This window comes from Sceloporus undulatus, chromosome 1 (assembly GCF_019175285.1).
Source record: "Sceloporus undulatus isolate JIND9_A2432 ecotype Alabama chromosome 1, SceUnd_v1.1, whole genome shotgun sequence".
Taxonomy (NCBI): Eukaryota; Metazoa; Chordata; class Lepidosauria; order Squamata; family Phrynosomatidae; genus Sceloporus; species Sceloporus undulatus.
In genome coordinates this window covers 324,687,280-324,702,903 of record NC_056522.1, presented here as the reverse complement: position 1 = coordinate 324,702,903, position 15,624 = coordinate 324,687,280, and the positions used below count along the sequence as shown (strand labels likewise).

Below are 15,624 nucleotides of genomic sequence, written 5' to 3'. Positions count from 1 at the left end.
GCATGCAGCCATAGTCTCGCTCTCTCTTCTTTCTGGCATAGCAATGATCCAGATATATATATATATATATATATATATATATATATATACACACACACACACACACATCTGCGCTTTGCAACAGAGTGTAGCAATGCTCCAGATTTTCTTTTGATAATATTTAATCCCTATATATATATATATATATATATATATATATATATATTTAATATTTATATTTAATCCCTATTTATCAATATTATATTTAAGTTATATTATGTTGTATGTATCTAATAAATATATATGGCATTTAATATTTATATTTAATCCCTATTTATCAATATTATATCATTTACTGTCTATCAGTAAAATCATCCCCCCTTTGGCTGGCTCCTTCTTTGTGGGCAGCCCGGAAGCCTCTCCCCCCCCCCCTTGAGGCTGGGCCTAAGGGCAGTTCCCAGGCCGCTCTGGCTCTGGCTCCACATTTACTTCGTGTGTTGAATGACTCTCTGCGAGGCCATTAAACCAGAGGAATGGAACCAGGGAGAGGCAGTGAGGTGGAGTGGTCTGAGCACTGGGCGACGGGGGAAACCCACTGGCTGGCCTTGGGCAGGTCACACTCTCTCAGCCTCAGGGCAAAAGGAAGCCTCTGAAGGAACCCCTTAGGACAGGTTCACCAAAGGCTGAATGCGCACTGCAGGCATAACCCGCTTTGGCACCGCTTGGACTCTTTGCCTGGGCCCACCACAAACTCCCACTCCCAGAATTCCATAGCCGCGAGTCCAAGCGGTGCCAAACCGGGTTATCCTTGCCGTGCGGCTGGAGGCACAGGGTCCCGCTGAGCCTGGGGTGGGAGGGAGGCAGCGGGGCGGGCGCGGGCTGGAGGCGGGGCGGGCGTCGGAAGGAAGGGGCTGGAGGCCAGGGTTTAAACGGGGCCCCGTCGAGGCTCCCGTCCGTCGGAGGGCAGGAGGGAGCTGGAGAGGGCGCCATGGGCTCCGCTTACTGAGGCGCCCGGAGGGACGGCAGAGGCTCCTTCCCAGGTGAGCTGCCCCGGGAGGCAGGGGGGGGTCCCAGGGCTGGGCTCCGGGGAAAGAGGGAGGCCGCCCGCGGGAGCCACGGCAGCAGCAGCAGCCTCTCCAGTCCCACCTGGAGCGGGAGAGCCCTGGGGCCAAGGAGGGCTGGCCCCGGGGGAAGGAAGGGAGCCGGCGGGCCACGCTGCTGCTGCTGCTGCTGCTGCTGGGTCTTCCTGAGGAGGAGCCTCCTGCTGCTGGCATCTCCCCTTCGGATCCCTGGGTCCGCTGAGGGTCATCTCCTCCTCATCCCTCCATCCGTCTCTGGGCTCCTCCTGGGATCGCGAGATCCTGGTCCGACCTCCTTGTCCGACCTCCTCCTGGGACCACTAGACCCAGATCTCGCCTCCTTCTTCTGGGCTCACTAGATCCCTGTCTGACTCTCCTCTTGGGATCACTAGCCTGGTGTCCAATTTCCTCCTGGGATCACTAGATCCATGTCCGATCTCCTCCTGGGATCACTAGTTCCGTCTCTGGTCTCCTGGGATCACTAGATCCGGGTCCAATTTCCTCTTGGGATCGCTAGATCCTGGTGAGATCTCCGTGTCCGATCTTTTCCTGGGGCCATTAGACTCGTGGCGGACCTCCTCTTCCTGGGATCACTAGATCCTGGTCCGATCTCCGTGTCCGATCTCTCGGGACCACTGGATCCGGATCTGCCCCCGTCCTCCTGGGCTCACTAGATCCGTGTCTGAGAAGCCCTCCGCACCGGAGAGGAAGAATCTAGTTTGACACCACTTTCAGCCGCTCTGGGCCCCACAACAAACTCCAACTCCCAGAATTCCATAGCCTTAAGCCAGACAAAGAGTTAAAGCGCCGCCAAACCGGGTTATTTCTGCAGTGTGGATTCATGGCAGAAAATGGGTTTGGACTGAATGGCCCTTGAGCCGGTCTCTCCCAACTCTGGGATCTTGTGCCTCTCTGGCTGCATTCTTCTTCCTTCTCTTCCAAAGGTCCTGAGCGGGAATTTCCCAGCCAGGATGCAATGCTGACAGAAGGGTTTCTCAGACTGGGGCTCATTTCGGCATTAAAGAGAGATTAAAGCACCCTTAAAGCATCCCGCAAACAAAGCGGAAATGGCGAGGAATTGCACGAATGATTACCACACAAATGAAGGGATATCAGAAGTGCATTGTCACTGAAATCCCAGAAGTACAAAGATGCGCCTTAATGCTTTTTTGTGACCGCTTTAATGGTGGGTTTTGGTGCAACGTCTTCTGAAATCGTTTCACGTAATTAATTACATGAATATCTGGGATATTCACAGGATAAACTCCTGTGATAAAACTCCAGAGTGTTTTGAATTTGAAGGCATGTGTGTGTTTCAAGGTGGTGCAAAGCTACAAATATACATCACTATTCTAGCCATTTTCCCCAACCATCACCATAAAATAAATAAATACAAATCGAGTCTTACTTTTCTGGGATTTCAAAACCGAAAAATATCCCCAAATACAAAACTGTCCAGGCGGGTGGTTGAGGTAATGATACCTTTATTTTCTGAGGGTTCAATGTACACAAACTTTGTGACAGGCACAAAATTATTTAAAAAGGATTGTGTATAAAATGATCTTCAGGCTCTGTGCACAAGGTGTATCCAAACTTAAATTCATTTCATGTTCAGATGTGGGTCTCATCTCCAAGATGTCTTTGGTGTATATGCAAATATTCCCAGATCCAAAACACTTCGGGTCCCTAGCATTTTGGAGAAGGGAGACTCAGCCTGGGCCTGAATTAAAAAGAAAATGCTCTAGAACCTTTTGCAAACCTTAGAGAAAACGATTCAAAGAACTGACTTAGGATTGCAAGTATTTTCAGATATTTTTTATTCTTGGTTCACATTAAGGCATAGAAATGGGTGGAAATCCCGCACTTCGCTGATTAAGTTGGAGGTGTCCTTTTCTTTCTACTGAGTGGCCAAAAGCCATTTTGACATACAACTATTACTTTAAAAATACTTTTAAAATTGGAGTTTAGATCTTTTAACTTCTTCTGCAGCCGGTAGTGAAAGGGAAAGCCCAGATAGCCATGTGGTTGTTGTTCGGTAACCTTCAGATGGTTCCTTGATAAAAGGAAAAGTTGCTGACAGGTATTCCTTTTGGATAGTTCACAAGAAATGCCAAAGCACCTTTCTCCTCTGAGATGTAACTTTCAAAGGGGGAAAATAGATGAGGAGGAGTTTTACACAGCCCTTAAAATTTAATAGATTTATTTGGATGTGGGTTTCCATGGATTATAATCAATTTCCTCACCTGAATTGATGGAATAAATTATTCAGCTCTTAGGTTTATACGGTGGATCCTTGGTATCCACTGGGGTTTTGTTCCTGGAAGGGACAACCCTGCTCCCCATGGATACCAAAATCCATAGATCCTGAAGTCCCATTAAATACAATGGTGTAGTGAAATGGTGTCTCTTATACCAAATGGCAAAATCAAGATTTGCTTTTTTGGAATTTATATACTTTTTGGAATATTTCCAAGCCATGGATACTTGAATCTGTGGATGAAAAAATTCATTGGCCGACAAGTGGGAGTTAGCCTTAGTGGGATCAATGTGATGTGGGATGGAAAAAAATGACAACTGTATTATGAACGTAAGTCATAATTCCTTTGGCACTTTGCTTTGTAATTTGTGACTGCTCCCACTGAGGAGAATACAGCATTAAAACCCTGTTTCCTTCCCCAGTAGAGGGCTCCTAGAAAAATTATAATACAGTACTGGCCTGACTTGTCAGCCCTTTTTTAATTGGAAACACCCTTATTCTGTCTGGCTGTCTCAAAGAAATTTTATTCTAACACTTTGTCTCATCATATCTCAGAACACAACTTGGTTTTCCACATGAAATGGAATAATGGCTGCCTTCAAACTTTTTGGTGCTCCAATTTGTGGTTGCCCAGATGATGCATTGCAACTCTTTTCATCCCTCACCCTTGCTTATGCTGGCTGGGGCTAATGGGATTTGCTGTCTATCTAACAACATTTGGATGGCATTGGCAATGCATTACCCAGCTGCAATAGAATAGAAGTGCACTAGAACATACATTTGCCGGTAGGTGTCCAACATGGGTTTCACCTTAGTACGCCTTGACTACTAACTCAGCTGAATATTGTGACAGCATCCTTAAAATCTATAAAAGCTTATTCCATGATGGATCTGCCTGTGCTCCCTCCACCAAATAGACAGATATAGCTTTTCTTTGGGAGACTCTGTTTTGTAAATGGCCACAGAATCTTGCCATGGGACACTCACACTCACACACTGCATTTTAGATCAATGTCTGATCCAGCCCCTATCTCATCCTTGAATTGCAGCTCAAATGTTTATTTTAAAAATCCTGCTCCTATCCCTAAACAAAAAACAAACAAACAAAAAAAAAAACTTACAAAAATTAAATGTGAGTAATCCCTACCTGAAAAGCATGTCTGTGATAGTTATACTTGGACTACAGTTCTGGTCTCTCCATTTCTAAACATTATCATTCATTTCTAAATTCATAGAATCATAGAATCGTAGAGTTGGAATAGACTGCAAGGGCCATCCAGTCCAACCCCATTCTGTCATGCAGGAAATCTCAATCAAAGCATCCCCGACAGATGGCCATCCAGCCTCTATTTAAAGACCTCCAAAGAAGGAGACTCCACTACACTCCGAGGGAGTGTGTTCCACTGTTGAACAGCCCTTACTGTCAGGAAGTTCCTCCTAATGTTGAGTTGGAATCTCTTTTCCTGGAGCTTGTATCCATTGTTCCGGGTCCTGTTCTTTGCAACAGTAGAAAACAAGCTTGCTCCCTCCTCAATATGACATCCCTTCAAATATTTAAACAGGGCTATTATATCACTCTTAGCCTTCTCTTTTCAAATTATTGTTGTCAAGATTAGGAGATACAGAAAGAACCCATTAAAATTTAGCATCTCTTATTAAAGCTCTTTCTTTTTTGGCATGGGAGACAAGTAAAGGGTAAGCATACAAAGCAGAGGTCAAGAAAATGGCACATAGCTTGAAGAAAGTGCTTTTTCAAAACACTTGCATTTTGGGGTAACCAAGAAGGGTAGTACTTTGCCCCCATTTTCTGCCTCTCCAGCCATTTCTGGAACTCTTCAGTCTGCTCAAATTCCCTCCTATGAGGCATATTCTTTAAACATATTCAGGGGTAGCTGTGTTAGCAATTCAGCAAACTATGACAAAATCTGAAATCCACAAAAGAGCAATAATTTCATTTGCCAGTCAAAATGCACAAAATACTTTGCACAGGCTTTTGAACTTCACTGGATATTTCACCAGGCCAAGATGTTAAAAACATACAGGGCAAGAACATGTATTATGTTAGAACAGGCCTACATTTCATCTTACATGTTTTTCTGTTGTCACTTCTTGGCCTTGTGGGGACTGGGGACAGTAAAAGATAAGTACTGTAATAAAATTTCAACTGAATTAGCAATGGAAACGTAATCCAGGTTGCTCATGTCCTGTAAGCTAACTGCTCTTTTGTTATGCAGAAAATATTGAATTTCTGAAAGGATTAACATTCCCTTAATGATGTCATTTTGAGTTCAGTTTTACTAGGGCTCTACCCTATAAACCAATAGCCCATGTTTCTTGCAGATCCTGGTGGATTGTATTATCTGAACTGGGCTAGTGAGGTAGTTTTGAATTCTTTATGTCCATATGAGGCAAAACTGACCTGTAATTTGTGCTTCTTCATCCCTGGTTTTGTTTGTTCCTAAATGGTACTGTCTTCTAAGGAATTTACAATCTAAACTATTCATCTACAGATTGTGCAAAAATTGTCAAACAGAGCTGAACTTTGTTGAGTTTACATACTGGCCCTATTGAGAAAATGCAGAAGACTAAATTCCTGACAAATGGGAAGATGAGCTCATTGAAGCAATTGCTGGAGAAACATGGGCCAAAAGCGGCATGGTGCTGCCGATACTAGGGTTCGGGAGCGCCTAGCAACCACACGCTCCTGAACCCTAGTACAGACGGATGGATGCCGGCATCATGGTGGCTTCCTATTCATACAGGGACCACCATGATGCTGCCACCATACAGCGACCAGACATCGCTAGCAGGAAATGACATTATGGTGGTGCCCCTTCCTGCTTCCGGCATTGCAAAAAAGCTCTAGGCGACTCATTTTTTGTGGTGCGTCTGTGCTGCAGCATGGGGATGCTGCAGCACAGATCCATCTGTACTGCCCACTGTTTGTTTTGTGTTTGGATTAAGGTCTTTAAAGCAATGGAAAAGGTAGTAAGAAATGGCATGGTCGTGATACGTAAAATAGTAAAACACTCAGTGACATAGACTTCAGTTGATTTATTTGGACTCAAGCTGAACTCAAGTCACTTCAGTGACTTGGCTTCGCAATAAATGACGTGCTGACTCGACTTGTGACTTGGATATTTTTAGCGACCGACTTGCTGGCATCATTCACTTAGAGCAGCCAGGCAAGACCTACCCACAGAGTCTAGGATGTGTTTCTTGGAAAATAACAGCGAATGCATTAGGCAGCTGGCTTGAGGAAGAAGGATCCTTCTAAAGTTTTTCAAAAGTTTTAGAAGGTTCCTTCAATGTTCAGATGAGTTATGCTGCTGAATAGACCGCAACCACTGGCTCAAGCCCATTGCTTAATGCACTTGCTGTTCTCTGAGAAACATGCCATGCCTCCTCTGTTTTTCTGTTAAAATTGGCTCCCAGACTTAAGACTTACTTGAAAGTATCTTGCAAGGACTTGAGATTCGAAGATAGAAACCTGTTACTTGACTTGAGACTTGGAGTAAAATACTTGAATACATCACTGTCTGATACTGGGCAGTGTAATCCATCTTGATTTCACTGACTAATTTCATCATGATATAAATCCTACTGTTCCAACTACACTTGTCCCACAGATTTTTCTGTGTGTTGATTTACCTTTCATTCGATTCAGCAGGTCTACTCAAATTAAGAATATTTAACAGGGCTAAAGCCTATGCCAGTTTAAGTTTTAAAAATAATAACTTTTATAGTCTTTTCAGACAGTATTCAGATCAGGTGTTCTCATTTACAGCAGGAGTAGGCTATCATCCTCCAGATGCTGTTGGACTGCTGCTCCCAGCATCCTTCACTTATGCTGGGTATAGCTGATGTGGACTGCAGTTTAGTAACATTTGGAGGGTGAAGTTACTCATCACTTACCTGCAGTGATTCTGCAATTATGATGTTCAGTGCGTGAGGCTGGAATGTTGAAAACATGTGCTGCAGTTTAATGATGTCATATACATTGAAACTTGTAATAATAATTTATTCCATACCTGCCTCTCCCATTGGATTGAAGTGGGGAACAGTAACTTAAAATACAACTGGACACATAACATAGTTAAGAACATGAATACCAGTTAAAAATACATAACCAGTTAAAAGAACACAACATCAATTTTAAAAACATACATATTAAAAACAATAAAATCATAATTTAAAACATACGCTCAGGGGAAACATAATTATTGACAAGAAGTCCAATTGCTCAGTTTTCACATGTGTAACTTTTTCTGACCATTGTCTGAACTAAATTTGTTTTGTATAATAAACCATTTTTACCGTCACCTTACAAGCTAGTTATGGGACTGCGCCTCTGCAGATTTAAACATCCTGGTGTTCATTGATTTCAGTTCAGGTCCTTTAAGCCAGTCCTCTTCAACAATGGACTCAAGCAGATGAGTTACTGTTCAGAAATTACAGTATTGTAAATCTGAATTAGAGCATTGAAAATTACACTAATTTACTTAGAATTATAGAACCATAGAATCATAGAGTTGGAAGACACCACAAGGGCCATCCAGTCCAATCCCCTGCTATGCAGGAACTCACAATCAAAGCACCCTGACAGATGGCCATTCAGCCTCTGTTTAAAGAACTCCAAAGAAAGAGATGCCACCACTCTCTGAGGGAGTGTTTTCCACTGTCGAACAGCTCTTATTGTCAAAACGTTCCTCCTACTCTTGAGATGGAATCTCTTTTCCTGTAGCTTGCATTCATTGTTCCGGGTCCTATTCCCTGGAATAGCAGAAAACAAGTTTGCTCCATCTTCAATATGACACCCTTCAAATACTTAAACAGGGCTATCATATCACCTCTTAACCTTCTCTTCCCCTGGCTAAATTTACCAAGCTCCCTAAGTCTCTCCTCATAGGGCATGGTTTCCAGACCCTTCATAATTTTAGTCGCACTCCTCTGGACACACTCCGGTTTGTCAACATCGTTTTTGAATTATGGTGCCCAGAACTAGACACAGTACCCCAGGTGAGGCCTGACCAAAACAGAACAGAGTGATACTAGTACTTCACTTGATCTAGATATTATACTTCTACTGATGCAGCCTAGAATTGCATGGGCCATTTTAGCTGCCGCATCACACTGTTGATACATGTTCAACTTTTAGTCTACTTGGACTCCTAGGCCCGGAACAGATGGGCCTTTGTGGCGCCCTTGTCACGTGTGAAGGTTGCCTGGTGGGCAGAGTGCCCACATGCCTGGCAACTCGCGCACGTCATGGCCGCGCAAATGTGGCGCCCCCACCAACGGGGCACATTACGGTGATGTCACAGGTGCACCACTTCCAAACGGGGGGTGGCGCAGCTGTGCCGTCACTGTGCTGGCTCTGGCGCTTTGTGGCATCGCAGCAGCACCACAAAAAGGAGCCACTTCTGGGCGCTCCGTTTTTGCTCTGCAACAGCGCCGCACAATTTGGTTGTTGCAGTGCTCCTGTGGAGCAAAGAGCGGTGCCGCGGAGGTGCCTCTTTTTGGCACTCGGTACCGTGCCCTAGATCCCTTTCACATTTAATCTTGTTAAACCAGGGTCCCCCATTCTGTGCATTTCATTTTTTTTTCTACCAGAGGGGCTGTACACACAGCCTGTAAGGGGCAGCTCTATGCTGACCCTCGAAGCACTGGGTTGGGGACATGGCAACCGCATGCCATGCCACAACCCAGTACCAAAGGGAGTCACAAAATGCGGCTACTATCTGCGCTGCTACAGGGGCAGCATAAGCGTCACAATGTGGCCTTATGACGCCCCTTGTGCACAGTGTTGTTTGGGCGTTGCACATGAGCAACATCATGGTGCATGCTATCAGGTCAGGTGTGCACCAAGATGGTGCCCGGGAGCCAGCATAAATGGGTCCAGGTCGGCACAAAGTGCTGGTCTGTCTACCCTCACAGTGCAGTACCTTACATTTCTCCCTGTTAAAATTCATTTTGTTAGTTTTGCCCCAGCTTTTTAATCTATTGAGTTCATTTTGAATTTTGATCCTCTCCTCTGGGGTGTTAGCTATGCCTCCTATTTTGATATCATCTGCAAATTTGATAAGCATGTCCCCTATTCTTTCATCCAAGGCATTGATAAGATATGCTGAATAGCACTAGGCCCAGGAGAGGACTCTGTGGTTGAATCAATGAGATTTATTTAAGTGTTGGCTCATCTTTCAGCAATTTGATTGCTGAAACTAGCAATTGGATGTAGCCCATAAAGTTTAGCTTGTGACTAAATTCCTATGAAATTAATCCATCGTTGTATTCTACTGATGTTTCATTAGGCAGATCTCAGTCATGTTGTTTCACTGAAATAAAGAAAGTAAAATCTGTTTGAGTAACCTTCATAATGGTTTTGAAATTAATTATTGAAGTAATTACTGTCAAACTAAATTGCATTTTGTTGTTTGTTCTTATATTGATTGCACAATATAAGGACTAAACCACCTCTGCTGGCGAGTCTTCTTTATTCAGTGACTTCCCTCTCTAAAATACTCTAATACTGATGTAAACCTACACTTCAAACAGTGCTTCCCAACTACACTGTATATCTATCCACCCAAGAGACCTTCTCTGGTCAACTTTGATCTCTGTTGATCTTCTGTGAAAATAAGCAGTGCTTTGAAATGGGTCTAAAACAGACAAAACACGGAAATTAAATGTTAAAAGAAACATGTTTAACTAATTTGAAGGTTGTAGGCTAAACTGACCAGCCAAGAAATGAAAAGTTGATGACACTTGAACTAGTTTTCAGTGTTGTTCTTTCATCTGAATTTTTTTTGACACATATTTTGGTTTGAACCTGAAATTTAAAATACAGAGTCTTAATTGTTTTGGAGGTTGTTGTTGTTGTTGTTGTTGTTGTTGTTGTTACAGATGTCCTTGAATGGTTTTCACTAGCTATTGACCTGATGTTAACAATTACTTTATATCAGTTGTGCTCATGTGCAACTCATCTACTCAAGCCAGTAGACTTGAAAGGAATGCAGTACTTGTTTTGTGTGCATATTTTTTTAAGCTGTAAAGTCCAGATATGTAGTTTAGGCTTTCTGGTAGTTAAAGTAATGATCTCTCATTAATCAACCAATGATTTAATGCTATGCTCATCACTGATTTTTGTTAGAGACACATGATATATAGTTTGGCTTCATGTTTCACTGGGCATGGGCCAAGTGATGCTAGGTGTGCACTTTGGTTACATAGCTTCCTTGGGACATAGATGGATATCTTTACCTACATGACTTGGAAGTAGTGAGTTACAGGTAGAGTTATCTGCAACTAGTTAATTTTTATTTAGTGAGGATCTAACAAAGGCGTGTTACACACACGCCTAAAGTGCGTATTAGGGTTAGGAAGGGGCTTGTTAGGGTTACAAAGGGGCGTCACTTCCTGACACCCCTCAACCCTAGTACGGACTGAGTCCGTACAAAATGGCGGCGCCTGTCCACACGGGGGGCGCCATTTTGATGTCGCAGATGCATAGCGTCCGGACGCTGCGTGGCAAAAGTGATGCCGCAAGTGCACGACTAGCGCCTAGCGGCGCCACTTCCAGGGTGCAAAAAGAAGTGCCATTTTGGATCTTCTTTTTTGCTGCGCCCGGCAACCGCGCAGTTTGGCCACTGCGGTTCCTGGACCCAGCAACCGGTGGTGGCGGCAGACCGCCGCTTTTAAGCGGTCTGTAACGCCCCAAAGTTAGATTATAAATGCAGTAGAAGAAGTAAAAGCAAGCTTATTTTATTAATAGAATGAGTAACAATGTATAGTTATTTTTAGAAGTTACTTTAGGGGCATTTTGGCTGTATGTTTTCAAATTTTATGCCATTCTATTATTAGTCCTAAGTTTTCCACCTCCTCAAAAATGTAAATAAAATAGTGGAAAAGTTAATCTGCAGTGAAACATAAGTTAATCCTTTTCATCATTATAATAAGTAATAAAATGAATTATTATATAACTTATAATAATTTAACTTAGAAACATAACTTTCTAAACTTTGCTCACTTTCTAGTTGGAACATCTCCAAAAGACAGTGGCTGAAATGGTGAAGGGTCTGGAAACCATTTTAGGGAGCTGGGTATGTTTAGCCTGGGAAGAGAAGATTAAGAGGTGATATCATAGCCCTGTTTAAATACTTGAAGGGATGTCATACTGAAGATGGAGCAAGCTTGTTTTCTGCTGCTCTGGAGACTAGGACATGGAGGATGCTTTGATTGTGTCTTCCTGCATGGCAGGGGTTAGACTTGATGGCCTTTGAGGCCTCTTCCAACTCTATGATTCTGTGATTCTACTTGAACCCTGTTCAGTTGAGCTATAATTACATCAAGGTAAACCTGTCATATTAACCAAGGGTAAGGCCTATTGGGTCCATTGAGAGACAATAGTACCCCGCAGCAACTATAGTAGTCTGCAATTGGTTGTCTCTACACCTTCCAGAATGCTCTGGGGTGTCACTAGGGTATTCTGGCCCCAAATTCACCCCTTATCTGTTTCGCAGTGACAACACTGGCTTCACTTGTGCAGTCCCGAGCTGTCCTTACTTCTGCGGGAACATCATTCTGAGGTCAGAACAAGGTGACCAATGTCATTACTGGTTGCCTTGTTCTGACCTCAGAAGAACGTAGCCACAGTGATGGTGGTAGCAGGTGGCTTAGGACCATGCAAGTGACCATGCCATCATTGTCACGAAGAGACCAGAAACCCCCCAGCAAAAGGTGAGTTAAGTAAATGTGGGTTAAGGGGTAGAAACAGCAAGTTGGGTCTGGGTGTCATGAAGATAGTCCAGACCTGATTTAGGGTTTTGAGCCTGCATCATGTAAACAGAATGTGGTGAGCCCAGTGAGAGCTTGGGGTATTTAGTCAATGTAGACAAATCCTGACTCCTAATCTATACATGCAGTAGAATCAGGTAGTTGAATGGAAGGTACAATTTAAGGCTGCAATAGGGAAAGTCATTTCATAATGGTCTTCCACATAAAAACACCACTATCTTATCTTTTTGCAAATGGAGGACTAACAGAACAAGCAGCAGCTTTGACTAATACATCTGATGCAATACCTTTTTTATTTTTCTTGTTGAGTTTTCAATTAATGAGGAATATTAAAAATGGAATTTCTCTTGCTTTTCAAGTGCTGAAATCCACGCTACTGTTTTGGTACTTTTCCATCTCATTCTGTTGCATGGTTTCAATAGCAATAGCAAGTACATTTCTATACCACTTATCACTGAACTAGCACTCAGTTTACAAAGTGTAAGCTAATTGCCCCCAACAAGCTGGGTACTCATTTTACCAACCTATGAAAGGATGGAAGGCTGAGTGGACCTTGGAGCCCTCTCTAGGATCACACTTACAAGATTGTGGCTGCAATACCAGCATTTAACCACTGCACCACCAGGGCTCCTTCAATCTAGGTTCTAGGTATTGTGTGAGGCACAATGAAGAAGAAGTTACTGTTTTATGTTTTAGGACTGACCTTTTATCTCATAGCAAGTGAAACTGACAGTATTTCCTTTCCTGCTTCTAGGATGGCTCGCAGTGTTTCTGCTGTTGGTGTTCTTCTTCTGCTTGGGCTTCTACTCCCCACCACAGAGAGTAAGAGGAACCGTGGGTCCCAAGGCTCCATTCCTCCTCCTGACAAAGACCAGCCTAATGATTCTGAACAGACACAGCAGCAGCAGCCACAGCCACAGCCATCACAGCGAGGCTCCAGACCCCGAGGCAAGGAGAAAGTCAAAGCTCCATCAGCTGAAGAGGTGCTAGAGTCAAGCCAAGAAGCCTTGCATGTCACAGAGAGGAAATACCTGAAACGGGACTGGTGTAAAACACAGCCACTCAAGCAAACCATCCACGAGGATGGCTGCGACAGCCATACCATTATCAACAGGTTTTGTTATGGCCAGTGCAATTCCTTCTACATCCCAAGGCATGTCCGTAAGGAAGAAGGTTCCTTCCAGTCCTGTTCCTTCTGCAAGCCAAAGAAAGTCACCACCATGTTAGTTACCCTGAAGTGTCCAGAGCTTCAGCCTCCCAGGAAACAAAAAAGAATCACACGAGTTAAAGAATGCCGCTGTATATCTATAGACTTGGACTAGAAGTTAGTCATATATCCTCTGTGGCATCTGCCATTATTGCCTCCTCAAGTACAGGTGCCTAAATTTGCTTATATATGTCTAGGTGGGACAGATCAAAGAGAATTGCAGCAAACAGTGTACACTTTTTAGGTGGAAGTGTGGACCTCTACTATGAAAACATGCATATGGAATCACACTGCTGCTTGGAGTGCAAGTTGTCACTATAACTGTAATCCTTTTCAGTATGTCACTAGTTCATTCACCTGTGTGCTGGCCTTCCTGCACTGTGATTTCCTTCTTTCATCATAATCTATGCCATGGACTCTCATCACTACTTATTGTACGTGTGTTTTAGACTGAGGGCTCAACCAGACTGCCTTAAAGTATTGTTTCCAGTTCTTTTTGTTTTGATTGCATATTCAGAGGTTTGCATCCAGTACTCTCTCTTGAAATATGCTAGGCTTCTCCCGCCCCCCTCTTTTTCTGATTACATCACCACCGCTCTCATTCAACATTTCAGAAATTAATTTTCATTAATTTACACTAAGCTTTTTTTTTATTCAGGAATTATAGTCAAAGTACAAAAGAGATTTAACAATATTATACTAGTTAAGCATTAGTATCATTTGGTTTTAGTGCTAACATTCCTCTTTCCCTAGAAAGGGCCTTGGAAACAATAATTGTGTTTATCTAGCAGCCATATTTCCTGGGTCAGAAAGAGTAGAAACACATGGCAAGTAAGTATTCTTTGTGGAAATTACTAGGTTAATTTAAACTGACCTGGAAAATGATAATAAAAACTCATTGGCTTAGAGGTCCCAGTAAATATTTTGGGATGAGGAAAATGTTATATGGATCTCCAAAATAAAATTTGTTAGTACAGGAACAAAACCTGCCATTGGGAAGCATCCTGAGAGTTGTGCCCCAAAGGACACTTTAAAAGGGATGCACTAATAGGGTGTAACAGAAACACTATGTGCAGATACTCCTTAATTAAGTGGTCTGCTTGTGCTTGTGAAGAAAGTTAAATGGGCCCACCTTTATTCAGAGGGAAAAGACTGCCAAAACAGATTCAAATAAGGTTAAAGTTAAAGGGAAAAAATATTATGTTTTTTTAAAAGAAAGCACATAGGAGTGGACACATGAGGAAGAAAAAGAAATAAGATAAAAAGAAGGCAAACTACCCACTGATTTTGCAAATGCTTTGAATGTATTTTAAAAACCATTCTTGAAGCTGCAGCAGGCATCCTGGGATGCTATATTGTTTGAATTTACTATAGTTCTTAATTCTACAATGCTTTTGACAGTGGCAGTGCCCTACATCTGTAATATTTCTCTGTAGTTGTGAATCCATACACATGTACAGTGACCCATAATATACAACTAATCCAATTAACAAGCATAAAGTTTGAACAATAATTGGTGAGTCCAAAAAGCGAACAGTGTCCAGCTGGGAGCAAGGGGAAGGTACATCACCTTGCCAACACTCCTTTACTTTCCTTCCTCTCTTATTACCAATTGGCAGTAAATTAGAATAACAGGTTTTTTTTGGGGGGGGCAAGGTAAAGGGGTGTTTAAATAAACCTACTTACATTTTAGTGTCAGGGGATACTTCACACTGGTATTTTCATATCACCCTTATGCTGATGCCCTGGCCATATTCCCTGATATTTAGACATCTTGCATTAATGGACAATAGGGACAGGTAACATGCAGCTCTCCAGATGGTTTCAGATTGCAGCTCCCCTAATCTCTGACCCCTGTTGCCACTGGTGAGAGATGGTGGAAGTTGCAATCCAACAATTTTTAGTCAGTTATAGACTGCTCTCAAAAGAGTCTATTCAAGTAAGATCCATTCAAGAAAGGTGTGTGGAAATTCTTAGGAAAGACAAGTGGCTTCCAGGAGCAATGCTCCCATATCCATCCTGTACAGTAGTGTTGTCCTAGCCTTTTCTCTTACATAGTTTAAAGATCAGAGCACCCATGGGGGAATGAGGAATGTTAGAAGCCATTGTCTGTCAAGATTTGAAAAGGAGCATGATGTAGCACCCTGCTGTAGTCTTAACTCCCATCAGCCTCAGCTCGCATAGCCACTCCTTAGTGATGATGGGAGCTGGTGCACAGCAACATGTGGAAGGCCACATGGGCTCTGTCTGCCTGATTAATATATTTATAAAGGTTGAGTCTCTCTTATCCAAAATGCTTGGGACCAGAA

General features: G+C 43.0%; 1 protein-coding gene across 1 annotated transcript; it reads left to right on the top strand.

Moving 5' to 3' along the window:
• The first annotated feature begins 916 nt into the window (after positions 1 to 916).
• GREM1 (gremlin 1, DAN family BMP antagonist) lies at positions 917 to 14,838 on the top strand. Its single transcript, XM_042438929.1, has 2 exons — positions 917 to 1,019; positions 12,863 to 14,838. Exon 2 carries the CDS (start codon positions 12,864 to 12,866, stop codon positions 13,428 to 13,430), a length of 567 nt encoding a protein of 188 aa, XP_042294863.1. The 5' UTR covers positions 917 to 1,019; position 12,863; the 3' UTR covers positions 13,431 to 14,838.
• Positions 14,839 to 15,624: the final 786 nt, after the last annotated feature.

Bases quoted from the DNA above. Each gene is read 5' to 3' on its own strand.
- GREM1 (XM_042438929.1), top strand. From the start codon at position 12,864: ATGGCTCGCAGTGTTTCTGCTGTTGGTGTTCTTCTTCTGCTTGGGCTT.